The sequence below is a fragment of the Echeneis naucrates genome, chromosome 16 (genome assembly GCF_900963305.1).
Source record: "Echeneis naucrates chromosome 16, fEcheNa1.1, whole genome shotgun sequence".
Lineage (NCBI taxonomy): Eukaryota > Metazoa > Chordata > Actinopteri > Carangiformes > Echeneidae > Echeneis > Echeneis naucrates.
The window spans coordinates 20543271-20556793 of record NC_042526.1 but is presented as its reverse complement, the minus strand read 5'-3'; the positions used below and the strand labels follow the sequence as shown (position 1 = coordinate 20556793).

Here is a 13523-nt window from a genome sequence, read left to right as displayed (position 1 = left end):
GACTGCTCAATTTTAATTCAACAAACTTTGACTTTATTCACAGTGCCAAAGATTCATAATAAACATGAGAGAACACACAACCAATGCAAGTAAAACTGCAAATAATACTTTCTTAAAGACTGACAGCAAGAATGTGCAGTACATAATGAATAAGGATGATGTTTGACACATTATATTTATCAAAAATAACAATATCTTCAGTCTTTTCTGAAATGTGCTGAGCAGATGATTGTGGAGTGGAGGACGAGTTAAAGTTGGATCTCACATATTCTGTTCTCGATCCTGATTGAATGGTACAGGCTGTCAATCATAGTAGCTCCACCTCCTAATCCATTCCATATTGTATCATCTAACTGGGTACATCATTTAAAAACTTAACATCCCATTGTCTTGAAGACTTGAAACTAGAAACTGAGACCATGGGCTCATTAGGAAAATGTTTACTGAGCTTATAAATCAAGAGAGAAGGGAGAACATTTTCCCATGAACTTCAAAAAAGACTTATTGGAGTCACCCCCCCAACGATAGTCATTAGACAGAAGGAAGAGACAATCTGGGGTGACAACATGAAATAACATGACAGGAAGCTATGTTCTCTTCCTATTTTAATTCTGCAGGAAATATCCCTCAGACGTGTATACTAATATGTGATGCTCCCCAACAGAAACTTTTGTCTGGCCCCAAAACTAGCAGAACCAGAACCAGAGTTATTGACGACATTGTCTTAGTGTCTGCTGTTCAGTGTAACGTAATGTCACACTTGTCTTTATTGTTCCACCATAGCATTTTCTAACAAGCTGTTTCCTGTTTGCCAGGAGATTTTTAAATGTTTTTGATTCATATGAAACCCTTGTCTGAATGAAGGTTGTTTTCTTTTTTTAATGAAAATCTATTTGGGTGGAAGAGACAGGATGTAGTTCATTTAAAATATTTTAGCCATTTTGACCTTTGCTAGAGGTAACAGGAAGTCAGATCTTCATCATTAATCCAATCCAGGTCGACCTTCCCTCCTGTGTCTGTCCAGCTGTCTGCTAACAGCAGGTGTGTTTCCACTATTCTTAGAAATGCACAAAATCTAAAATACCTAAATTAATACCTGGAAATGGAAACGTACAATTTTGAAAAACTTCTCAAAAATCGCAAATTGTTTTTGCACTCTTGAGTGGTGGTTTTTCAGATGTGTTGATACAGAAGAATAACGCAAAAGAGTGATGGAATCACATTTTTCACAGTTGCACATCATTGTACCTCATGCAGCCACTTCAATGCAAAGATCGTATACGTTTAGAGAGGACACCAAACATTTTCGAATGAATACGTTATATCTAATTAAAATCTGTGAAGAACAATCAGAGAAGAGGTAATAGAAATCAGTGTTTAAAAACCATCTTCCTAAATGTGGAGTCTCGTGGGACGAGATTTTATGAGAATTATGGGATGTCACGACACTAGACCTTAAAAGAATTATGGTTCATATGCATAAAATCCTTCAGTGGTGACACCTGCAAGTTTTAATTGTACCTTGTTAAAGTTTTTAAATTATCACTTTTATTTTGTGAAAAACTGTAATGGAAAAACAACTGGTGTGAGCAGCAAAGTGAAGAAAGAATATGGAGTTAACCTGGAGCTTGTGAAGCAAAGTTCAGGTTTTTGATTCTCATTTGTATTTTATGCAAATAGAAAAACGGGGCTCAGAAAGGTCAGACTGAGCAGAGACCTCGGTCTGGCTGATTGGTCATGAACATGCATATTTCATGCACATTTCAGTTTCACACTGACATCAATTGAGTGGTGATTATTCTGTTAAAAGCCCCCTGTTCACTTTTTCTTGTGTTGTTGCCCAGGGTGTCACAGTATAGTACAGGACTGATGAACAACAACCTAGAAATCTTTCCTGAATCACAGAGCAAAGTTCTCCACCGATTTATGTCGGTGTCAAGGTTCAGCTTGCTGAAGATTTATACTCATTTGATTGTCAAATGGTTTTAAAGGAGACACCTTCAGTGTGTTGTTGGCTGAGGAGGTTCAGCCTCATGAAGCTCCTTACTGTGCTTGTGTTCCTGTGTTGACACGTAGGCCTCACAGTGGGCAGGGGTGTGTCAGCAGCTCTGTTACCAGTCTAAGTACTGCTTAGTCAAGCCTGTAAACACAGCTGAGACCTCTGCTGACAGCTTCACATAATCATTTTTGAAGGTCTTGGGACATGAACAAAGCGTGATACCTTTACCCTGAAAACACAACCTAAATCAGTGGCTGAAAACACAGCTACCAGCTAAGATATATTGAATCATGGTAATCATATCAGAGTTCATTGCAACACAGTCTGGTTTAAGATCTCTGAAACAGCTTGAAAGAGCCTGTAACTTATCAGAACAGATTGTCTACATCAGAAGATATATCCATGGTTTTAAGAAGCAGTTTTAAGGCTCAGTTTCTGAATACAGGCTCTGACCATTTGTGTCAAAGTAGTAAGTATCAAAGGTCTCTGTGGCCTGAGACCTTTGATACTTCCAAATGTATTAATAATGAACCTAGACCTGATGTAAAATCAATCAGACCACACAAAGGCTTACCCCTTAAATATACTGGCCCTCAAAATCTACCTTTAGACTTTATGGACCTTTAACATCCAGTTAATTCTTTAATTTTTACGAATCTTTGATGAATCCTGATGAATTTTCACTCAAAATAAAGAAAATAATTTAACTCAATTGGGCGATGGTGGAAGCTCTTCGACTATTGGGTCATATTTTCCAGCAGTTTCTCTCCAGCAGCTCCACCTTGTACACAAGGTGGAGCTGCTTTGAACCAGCCAACTATTTATGTGTGTTCATTTCTGGCAGCTATTCATAATCTCCTACAAGGGTTGTCTGTCAACAGGTTAAGCAACTTAAAGGCCACACCCACCCAAGTCTCTGCTGCTCTCAAGGCTATATAATTCCTGCTGCTGTCTCTGCTATTAGTCAGAGCCTGAGGGCAGGAATTCTTTAGCCAGGGTCATCACCTGTAAAGCAACAGCCTCAATTTCTATTTAGTGTGCCACCTTTCAGGGTTTATGAAAGTAATGAGAACATATGATTCTGACAGAGGACTGTCAACTACTGTCAACCGTAGTCTCAGACTACAGAAGACTAGCCCTGGTCTTCACAGTTTCACACAGTAAGCTCTATGAGAGCAGTGAGTATTATTAGCTTCAGAAAGACGATGACTTACTTATGAAGCTTTTCTCCAGCTTCCTGTAAACATGGTGTCAGCAGACTGCTGCAATGATCATTCCTTCTCTCACAACTATTTCACAAGTACAGTCTGACATGCCAAGACAAGAAGAGCAGGAGGGGGGAGGGGCAGGGACGGCTGGAGTGGAGAAGAGAGGGAGGTATGAAAAAAAAGGAGGCGGGAGAGAGAAACAGAGAGAGGAGAAGGGAAGAAGGCAAAGAAACAAAGACAGGAAGGAAGAAGAGGATGAATCATAACTGTGTGTGTGTGTTTGCGTGTCTGTGTCAATCTGCATGTGTGTTGTGACACCTCTGGAATGCAAGGTAATAGGAGTGTTCAGAGTTTGTATGCAGAGACTGTGGAATCCTGTAGTAAGCCAGGTTCTGTGTGTGAGAGAGAGTGAGAGTGACACAGGCTCAGGCCCGCTTCTGCATAGCACACATATGCACAGGAAAACATGCACAAACCTCATCTTGCCAGCGACACGCATTTTGTTTCCTCAATACTACAAAAGCTACAACACCTGAGACTGAGCTCAGTCACAGAATCAGCTGTTGTGTTTCACCAATAGTTTTTTCTTGAATGTCACAAACCCACAACTGAACCCTCTGAAGTCACACAGCAAATTTGAAATAGCTAATTTAACTCCCTCAGATTTAAAATTAACACTGACCCAGTGTTTATATGGGAACCACTGGTTCAGAGTTAAATTAACACTTTCAATAGTGTTGAGATTATCAAGACTTTCAGTGTTACTTAACAAACTCTGATTGTACAAAATGTTAACACCCAAATGGCTAATTTTAGATTCATCAACACTACAATAGTGTTACTTCAAACTCTTAATAGTGTAAAATTGTGACACCAATGTAGATACATTTTGATTAGTTGGCACTGCAGCTACTTCACAAACCAAGTGTAAAATATAAACACCAGTTTATATTTAATCAACATTATGATGTTATGACCAGTAACACTGATGTAAAATGTATACTTAACTAGTATATACTGTGCTGCTGATAGAGCATATATGGACCACTGGCATTAACAATTAAATGCTCATGAAATAATCACAAAAATTACTATCAAAAATATTTTCCATGAACAAGGAAAATTACTGATGGCCTGAGTTGCACTGATCTTTTGTCATCTGCCTCAACCCAACCGGTCGAGGCAGATGGCTGCCCCCCCTGAGCCTGGTTCTGCTCGAGGTTTCTGCCTCTTAAAGGAAGTTTTTCCTTGCCACTGTTGCCAAGTGCTTGCTCATCGGGGGATCTGTTGGGTCTCTTTAAATAAATTTATAAAGAGTTTGGTCTAGACCTGCTCTATATGTAAAGTGCCTTGATGTAACTTTGTTATGATTTGGCGCTATACAAATAAATCTGATTTGATTTGATTTGATTTGATTTGATTTCTGTTTGTAGGGGGCAGAAGTAGCAGGATATGCAGGTGTAACGATGCCAAGTTACTGTCCCACTCTGTAGAGAGAAACAAATCTTGTGTATAGTATTATGGAGATTTACACTATGGAGATTTACATCATCTTACTTGAGTACCACTTTTGGCAACCAAACCCACCTCTAGCTGATCTTGAGGGATATTAATCTATGCTATTACATGAATAATGTTGAAAGTTTTAACCTTACATTTTCACTCAAACTTCACTTACCTGAAGGCTGAGAACATTCGTTGGGGCTCTTCTGGTCTTATTGGTTGTTAGTGCTACAAAATAGACAACATTAATTGCTTAAGCAAAAGAGTAACATGTGTGTCAGTGTTATCTTAAGATTTGAATTAAAAGACATAAATAATCATAGAAATTGTAGAAAATTTAATAAGAACTTTTTTTTTTTTGGTTTATTTTTTTTTTTTCATTTAACCGATGGGCTATCCTCCAGCCCGGCTGGTTTTTATGCTGCTGATGCCTGCTAATGACTCACAACTCTCGTGCTGTTCTTTTAATGGTGGAAACCATTTTAACTCGACTCAAACAGCTTCAGAGTTACACTAGTTTATGTTACTGTTAATTTACTGTGTCCAAAGACTAACCAAGCGCCAATGATAGCATGAAACATAAGTGAGAGGTGCATGCTCTGGCATGTCTGCTTAGCGGTGGTAATTTGTTTGTAAGCCAACAATAATATTGCCATTCTCCTGTATTTGAAATATCAAGTCAACACAAATACATGTTGTGCAAAATATCAATCAGTGAACGATATCGGCATGATACTCACCTGTCACTTGCATGGTATCTTCTCAATGAGGGAGGGGGGGTGGCTATTGTTCAGATTTCTAACAGAAGTGTGCCTCGCCAAGTGCCCAGATGTGAAAACAACTTCCGCAGGTGTTAGATACTGTAACTCTGTAAAATTACATCCACGTTGATATATTTTCTCACAAGCACAGAGTTCAATGTATCAGAATCAACACCACAACCTCAACACTCTAAAATGGCCTAACACTAGGATTTTGACTCCAGTGACTTTGCTGTGCAACTAACCTTCTGAAACAATGATGGTCAGCTTTTTCCGGAATCATGGGTCCAGTTTGGCAGAAGCTGTGGTCCTTTGTTGACCAGGAGATCTGGTCTGGAGGACATGGGGACAACAGATCATGCTTTGAAGCTTCTGGGTGCCCTACCTTCCCTACACCTGTCGCCTCAAAAGATTGCCTTGCCACTGGACCACTCTGCTCTGGTATATTGCCATTGCTGCGTTTTCTCAATTTTTTTTATTTGTATTGATTTTGTTTTTTTAGGTTATAGGGGATAGTTAGTTTTTCTTTTACAATTAATTTAATTATTAGCTTTTTCTTTGGCTATTTTGGGGGTTTATCTTTGTTTATCTGTGTCTGTGTGTGTGTGTGTGTGTGTGTATATGAATGAGTGAGGGTGCACAACTGTTTCTATTAAACATTCGTGTCAACATTTAATATTGTGTGTGTATGGGCACAAACAAACTATTTTATTAAATCATTGTGTTAAAAATAACTGTTAAATAAACTGAACTGATTTGGTATAATGGACCAAGTCTTGCGCTCTCATCAGTAAATGAACTTGTGTGCTTTAACTATTGTGTTATGGGTTAGTATAAATTCTCCAGGTGGAATTCCTGGGGTGGTGTTCGATATAAGTTTTTTTACTAGCTGTTTCTGATCAAAATCATAAAAGTAATCAACTAAGTTATACTCCACTATTATCTGCCCTTCTCCATTTGCCACAATGGGATATGTAAAATCACAGCAGTTGTCCAGGAAGAGAATTCATCTGTGCAGCTATTTTTGTGAGGACAGTCACTGACATGATGCCACTTACTCTGATTCATCTGTAACCACTGAGGCCTGACAGGCCTGCCTTTGTCAGCAGATAAACATGGAAGACACTGACCATGCCGAAAAGTCCACAACCAGCTAAAGACTATTAGCCCTAACCCTAATCCAACCGCCTCAGGGATAGGATTCTACTGACCTTAAAATGAGGAATTTGAGTGAGAGCAGTGCTTCTCTCCAGATCAATGTCAGTCTGCTCTAATCTCTGATTTGGAGCTCAATGGGCCTGATATTGGCTGATCTTGCATGAATTCCTTTTGTTTTTCATTTCAGATCTTCTGAAATGACCTTAAAAATTACTCATTATTTCATTTGACCTGCTCATTTTGAGCCAGTGAAGACCAGCAGTGTCTTGAGACACTGGTCACAGTGATGAAATTATAACCTGAATTCCTTTTCCAGGCACCTCTAAGCCTATGATGAAAGGCTAAAAGCTGCAGCTCATGTTTGGACATGTCACAGCAGGAAATGTATGCATCGTACAGTATGATGTGACACCATGCCATCATCAGCCTGAGCACCTGGTGGACAGCTCAGTTGCATGCTCTTCATGAAATCCCAAAAACTACCTCAGGCTGTATTTTGAAAAAATTATCTTTGTAGTTACAGTAGTTCCATGGTGTTAATACCGGTTCTGTGGTTTTCTGTGGCTCAGTGGTTTCCTATTCTATTAATTCTGTGTTAATTCTATTTTGTTTCAGTCTCAGTTGTGAGTCAAATGCTGTTTTTGTCATATTTAGTCCACTGTATACAATTTTATATGTCAATATGTTACGCCATTTTAGTTGACTCTCTAAGTCAAGCACCTTTAGCATTTTGCAATGTTGCTAAAGGTGCCTGGTCTGATAATCACATTAAGATGTGGAATGTATTCTAATTTCCATTTTTTATTATGAACCAACCTGATTCAACAACCAATGGCACTTTCAAACAGTGAACTTTGACTGAAAACAGTGAGATCAGGACAGACAACTCTATTTTTTGAAACCAGTTTTTGGTTGGCTTAAATCCATAACAAATATAACATTCTGTTTTGATCTGAAACAAAAGTGTATAAATAAATAAAAAAAATCTAATAGAATCAAAAAGAATACAATTTCCACCAATGGAAACCTACCTTTTAAACCTTTTAAAATAATTAATTAATAATTCATTGAAATTAACAGTTCTGCAGCAAATACCGCCAATAAAAAAATGCATACACTTGACAATTATTTTTTAAGTTGTTTTAACATAAGGCTGTTAACGTGATGTAACCGAAAATCAGATATGATGTCTGAAGTGAAATAGGTTGCCAAAGATATGTCATCTTACAAAACTGAAGAGTTTGGTGTATCACTCTTAATAAAGGGCCATGATATAACTTGGCACAATATAAATAACATTTATTAGATTTTTTTTAATTTCAATGGAAAAGGGGTTTTTATAAATATTAGAAAATTTTTCGTAAGAGATTATTTGCACCATGGAGCGACACACGCTCCCTTGACATGAGCACAGCAACACAGGAGGCAAAATGAATGTGCATCCAATAAATGCACTTTTCAGATCATAATTTAAATATCTTCTCATTTTCTAAAAAAAAAACTATTAAAAAACTATTCATTGAAGTAGATTTAGTCTTTTTTTAATCAACAAATATGTGTTAATTTTTATCACAGTCAGTGTTTAAGGACAGAGGTGTCATCTCGTTTTAGTAAAACAGTTTTTGACAAATGTGTTTAATTTCTTCTTCTTATTATTATTCTTATTGACAAAATAAACATGAGTTCTCTGGTCCTCTGTGGTTCTCTGCAGTTCCCTGTGGTTTTCTGTGGTTTTGTGATTTTCTTTGATTCTCCATGGTTCTCTGGTTCTCTCTAGTTCTGTGCATCTCTGTAGTTCTCTGTGGCGCTGTGATTCTCTGTGACTCTCTAGTTCTGTGGTTCTTTGTGGTGCTGTGGCTCCCAGTGGTTCTCTGTTTTTTCTTTAATTTAATGTGTATATCAGTTTTGAGAACCACAAAGAGATCCACACAGGTCCATGCAATTATTATTATTATTATTATTATTATTATTAACATCCCTCTCCATGTTCTGGGAATGTTCTCGTGTGGCTTGAGCACACCTCACTAGCTGTTCATAACACTTTCTCCTTACTGGACTTCTGTCTGTCTCTCTCCCTATATCTTTGGATGTTGAACCATATTTATCATGACCATTGCAATCAGATTAACTGTAGAATTGTAGTTTGCTGTGCCATCACAAAGTTCCAGGAGTCAAGGTGATTGGTTGCAAGACTGAATGGAGGTTAAACATTTACCTTTAGACTATTATAGACCTTTAACATCTATTTTTATTCCCTATGGACCTTGATCACCTACCTTTAGACTTTATGGACCTTTAAACATTTTGGGCTTTTGGGTATTTATCATCAGCTGATTGAAATCTGCCTTTATTTTTTTCTCTGATCCAGTGGTGGACAGAAAGGTCAGTTGGCCTTAAATCAGAGGCTTACTGCATCACTTCTCTTTCAGCCCTTTAAACGTCTTTGTTCTTTTGGTGTCTCTCTGTATCTAGTTGTCAAGGTAACAGTTACTGTGGTAGCGTCACATAGTTTAGGCACTGCTGAGATTTACCCCCGAGAGGTCTGTGTAACGTGATTAGCTCCCACAGTGCTCTCATTTCTCCACACTCCCAGATGGCCTCTGCTGAGCGGATGTACAATTGCTTGATAGAATGCTGGGTACAGACAAGTTGTTCCCATCTTCGCTCAGTCTACTGAAGGGCTATATGAAGTCCCAGGTACTGTGAGCACACAACAGTTGACCACGGGCGTGCCTCACTATCATGTCTAATATTAACGTTACAACCTTTGTACTGACTGTATTCCGCTGTTTTAATCCACTTTGACCCAGAGCTCATGGTGTCTTTAATGACTGCTAGTGCTTGGTGGCTATTTTTCTCAATCACTATCGGGACAAAAGAGTTTTTCCTGTGTTTCCCATTGTACACACACCAAAACCTGATAGAAAACGGGAGCATGTCACCCTGACCTGACAGCAGCCAGGGACAGCAACTGACAGAGCTTTCAAGCTCTGAAGTTAACTGTAAAGCTAACATTAACATTAGTGATCAGAAGTCAGATGTGACAACATTAGCAAATGAATTAGTACTAGCCATACTAGTACTAGCCATCTGTGCACAAGATACAAGAGGCAAAGATAGAAGAAAGAAATGTCAACCTAATTCTGTTTTGACTTGTTAAAATTTAATTTAAATAATTCATGATGGATTAAGTCGATCTAAAGGATCTCTGACACGCGTTCTGATTGTTTAAATTCACAAAGAGACAGAAACAGACCAACCATGAGAATCTGTTCAGGACCTCAGGGTCAAGTCACTGAGTTATCCCCCAATCAGGAGTCACAGTGAGTCATCATTCATTGCACTTCCCGTTTCTGTGTTTCTGTGTGTTGAAGAAAGAATTTTGTGTGTACATGTGTAGCTGAATGCGTGTGAAGGAGTAGGATTGGATTAAAATTTAAGTGAATTCACATTTAATTTAATTGTGTTTTATTGGAACGCTTCGATGTGTGTATCTATACATGATACAATTTTAATATACGTGTGTGTGTGTGTGCGAGGGAGAGAGACCCCAGTGTGGCCATAGATAATTTAGAAGTGCATTCATCAGCACTTACAAGAGAATCTCAGCTGTGTGAGTAGCAGCTCTGAAGCGTGAGTACACATGCACACAAACGCACACACACACACACACACACAATGTCAGTGACAACGGTGTTGGAGTCACTCAACTACTGTTGCTGTGATTTGACAGAATACAAATCATTACCTGACTGATTATGTCCCTCTGCTGATGCTCCTGACAGTTACCTAGCAACTGACATTCCTGGGATGTGAATCAGGATGGTCCATATCATTTATGGTGTGGGTTAACATTATAGAAGCAACTGTACCATTTGATTATAATGAAGAATGTTGTGAAGACAGAATGTAAAGCTGCAGTGAGAGATGGTGATGAATCACAAAGCGCCCAACATTTTATATTAAATGTCTGGAAATGTTTTAAATTTGAAATACTTTCATAACAATTGAGATAGTTAAAAAAAAAACCCAGAGTTGAGGTTAGGTTACAGTGCCTTTCATATTTGTTCCTAGCAAAGGGAAGAATTTCAAGAGAAGATTCTGTCTTATCCAGTAAGATTATGATTTACAATATTCATTCATGTGAACAGAGTGACAGCAGTTCTGCGAATATGCTGTGTAGTCACACCCAGCAGTGATGTCATAGAGTCAAAACCAAGTTTAGCCTTGACTATGTGGTATTTTTGACCGGAGCCTTCAATCCCAGAGAGGTTTAGACTCCCAAAGGTCTATATTCTGGTGGTTTATATTTTTAGGGGTTTAATCAGTCCACTTTAATTAGCTGGACATTGGTAGTGAGCTGGGAAGCATGGTGGGTTAGGGTAGTAGTTAGCGTAGTGGTTAGGGCTATTGCACCACAATAAGAAGGTTGCGGATTCGGCTCGGCCCGGGGCCTTTCTGTGCAGAGTTTGCATGTTCTCCCCATGCCTGTATGGGTTTCCTCTAGTTACTCCGGTTTCCTCCAAACGACATGCATGTCTAGGTTAACTGGTGACTATAAATTGTCAATAGGTCTGAGTGTGAGTGTGAGTGGTTGTTTGTCTCTGTCTGTCTCTGTGTGTTGGCCCTGTGATGGACGGACTAGTGACCTGTCCAGGGTGTACTCCACCCTCGCCCAGTGTGAGCTGGGATTGGCTCCAGCACCCGCACGACCCCGAAAATGGATAAGTGACTGAAGATGAATTCATGAATGGTAATGAACTCCCTGGGAAATGTAAAGAAACTATCAAAGATTCCCTTGATCCAGTGATAAAAATCCACATTAAAATAAATAAATAAATAAATAAAAAAAATTGCAATTTTCCAGTCTGGGATAAATAAAGTATCTATCTATCTATCTATCTATCTATCTATCTATCTATCTAAACAATTCACACCTATGTGTTCAAATTCATGGTTTTATCTCTGCAACAAAACAATGTGTACAAATCTGTTTTTGTTGTCAGCTACAGATTTATCTGGGATTTTAAAGCTCCTTGGTTTATATTAAAGGCCCATATTGAAACTTCTTCAGCCTTTAATTTCATTTACACAACATCATTAAATAGTGGAGGAGTGTCTGTCTGTTCATGTGAATAAATTGGATGGAGTGAATATCTCTGGCTAGACAGTACTTCAGAGTGGTGGAATAAAACTGCAGCTATAAAATTGGAAGCCAATTACATGCCCTTGTTCAGATAGACAGAGCTTAGTGTGTGTGTGTGTGTGTCTGTCTGTTAGTGTGTGGAGCTGGCACGAGGCCAGTACACGCTGTACCAGGCTGTGATAGCTGGGGTGGGACTCAGCCACATAGAGGTCAGATGTGGACAACAAATATTGGTTTAGTTTCAAAGACTTCTACAGAGACGGGGGAGGTGTTTCTGTTTGCTTGCTGTGTTTCCACACAGATGTGTGTGTGTGTGTGACAGAGAGAATGAGATCTGGACTTCTTTTGCACTTTTTTGCACAATTGTCAAGTAGTTGTGACACTGTTAAATACAAATGTTGAAGAACATAGAATGAAGTGATCACATTCCATAAAAGGCAGCTCAGTCAAATTTTCAGTGTAATGATGTAGGTCAGGGCTAGGGACCTTCAATATCTATATTTACTTTAACAACAACACACAACACCTTTAGACTGAATGGACATTTAAACCTTTACACCATGTGGACCTTTATCATCTATCTTTATACTGTATGGACCTCACGCTCACAAACTTTTTAAAGTGTGGACACTTGCCATGCATATGTACTCTCAAGGACAAACAAAATCTGAAACTAGAAGACAGTGTCTCACCCATGAACTATTTATGTCCACTCCACTATATCTGCTTTTTCGTTTCCTCCACAGAACATGTTGGCCAAGGCGTTGTACGACAACGTGGCTGAGTCTCCAGATGAGCTGTCCTTCCGCAAGGGTGACATCATGACAGTGTTGGAGCGGGACACACAAGGACTGGATGGATGGTGGCTTTGTTCCCTCCACGGCCGCCAAGGCATTGTCCCTGGCAACCGTCTCAAGGTCCTGGTTGGCATGTATGACAGCAAGCAGCAGCAACAGGCCACACTATCAACACCAGATTCATCTGCTTCCTGTCTTGCCAGCCAGGTGCAGCGACCACTCCCCTCTCAAAATGCTTATGCCAAACCAACACCTGCTCAATCACCTGCTGCCACCACTGCTTCTTCCTCTGGGCTAGCCACCAAAACCACAGCTCAGTATACATCCATGCATCAAGCCTACTCCACACCTGGCCCTGCACAGACCAACCTTGACTCTGTCTACATGATGCCCCCCTCCCACAGCCCCAGGCCCAGCCCCCAAAGTCTGTACCAGGTCCCCTCTGGTCCAGGTGGCCCTACCCCACAAGCCCAGCCAGGGCCTCCCAGCAAGGCACCACCACTTGCCCAGAGACAGTACCAGGTGCCCCCCTCTGTAGGTCCGGTGCCAAGTCAAGGAGCAGCCCAGACCAGTGCTACGGGAGCTGGGCAGGATGTGTACCAGGTACCCCCATCTCTAGAGAAGAGGAACTGGGAGAGTAGCAACAAACCACTGGGCAAGGTAAGAGAAGGAAGTAGGGATAGAGGCCATAAGCTGGCCCTGTAGAGAGGTACTATTGGATGGATAAACTTCAGTGACATTCCATCAGTTAAAGCAAATACAGCTAAAAAAGCAAAAAATCAGGACAATGCATCAGGCTCTGGATATTCTGGAGCATTCCTGCACTTCCTCTTCCAGGTACCTCTCTCTTTTTTTTTTTTTGTCTTTTCTGCTCGACCTTTCTGACAGGTAAGGATGATTAGGCATAGTAAGACAGAGAGGGAGAAGCAGCACAATATCCTGAGACAAGGG

At 39.8% G+C, this 13523-nt stretch overlaps 1 protein-coding gene across 2 annotated transcripts in view; it reads left to right on the top strand.

Annotated features, from left to right (window-relative positions):
• bcar1 (BCAR1 scaffold protein, Cas family member) overlaps positions 1-13523 on the top strand; it is a 93419-nt gene that overhangs the window by 53451 nt on the left and 26445 nt on the right. For both annotated transcript variants that reach the window (XM_029523295.1, XM_029523294.1), the window contains exon 2: positions 12522-13232. In XM_029523295.1, the coding sequence (XP_029379155.1) occupies positions 12522-13232 (711 nt within the window). The remainder of the gene's footprint in view (positions 1-12521; positions 13233-13523) is intronic.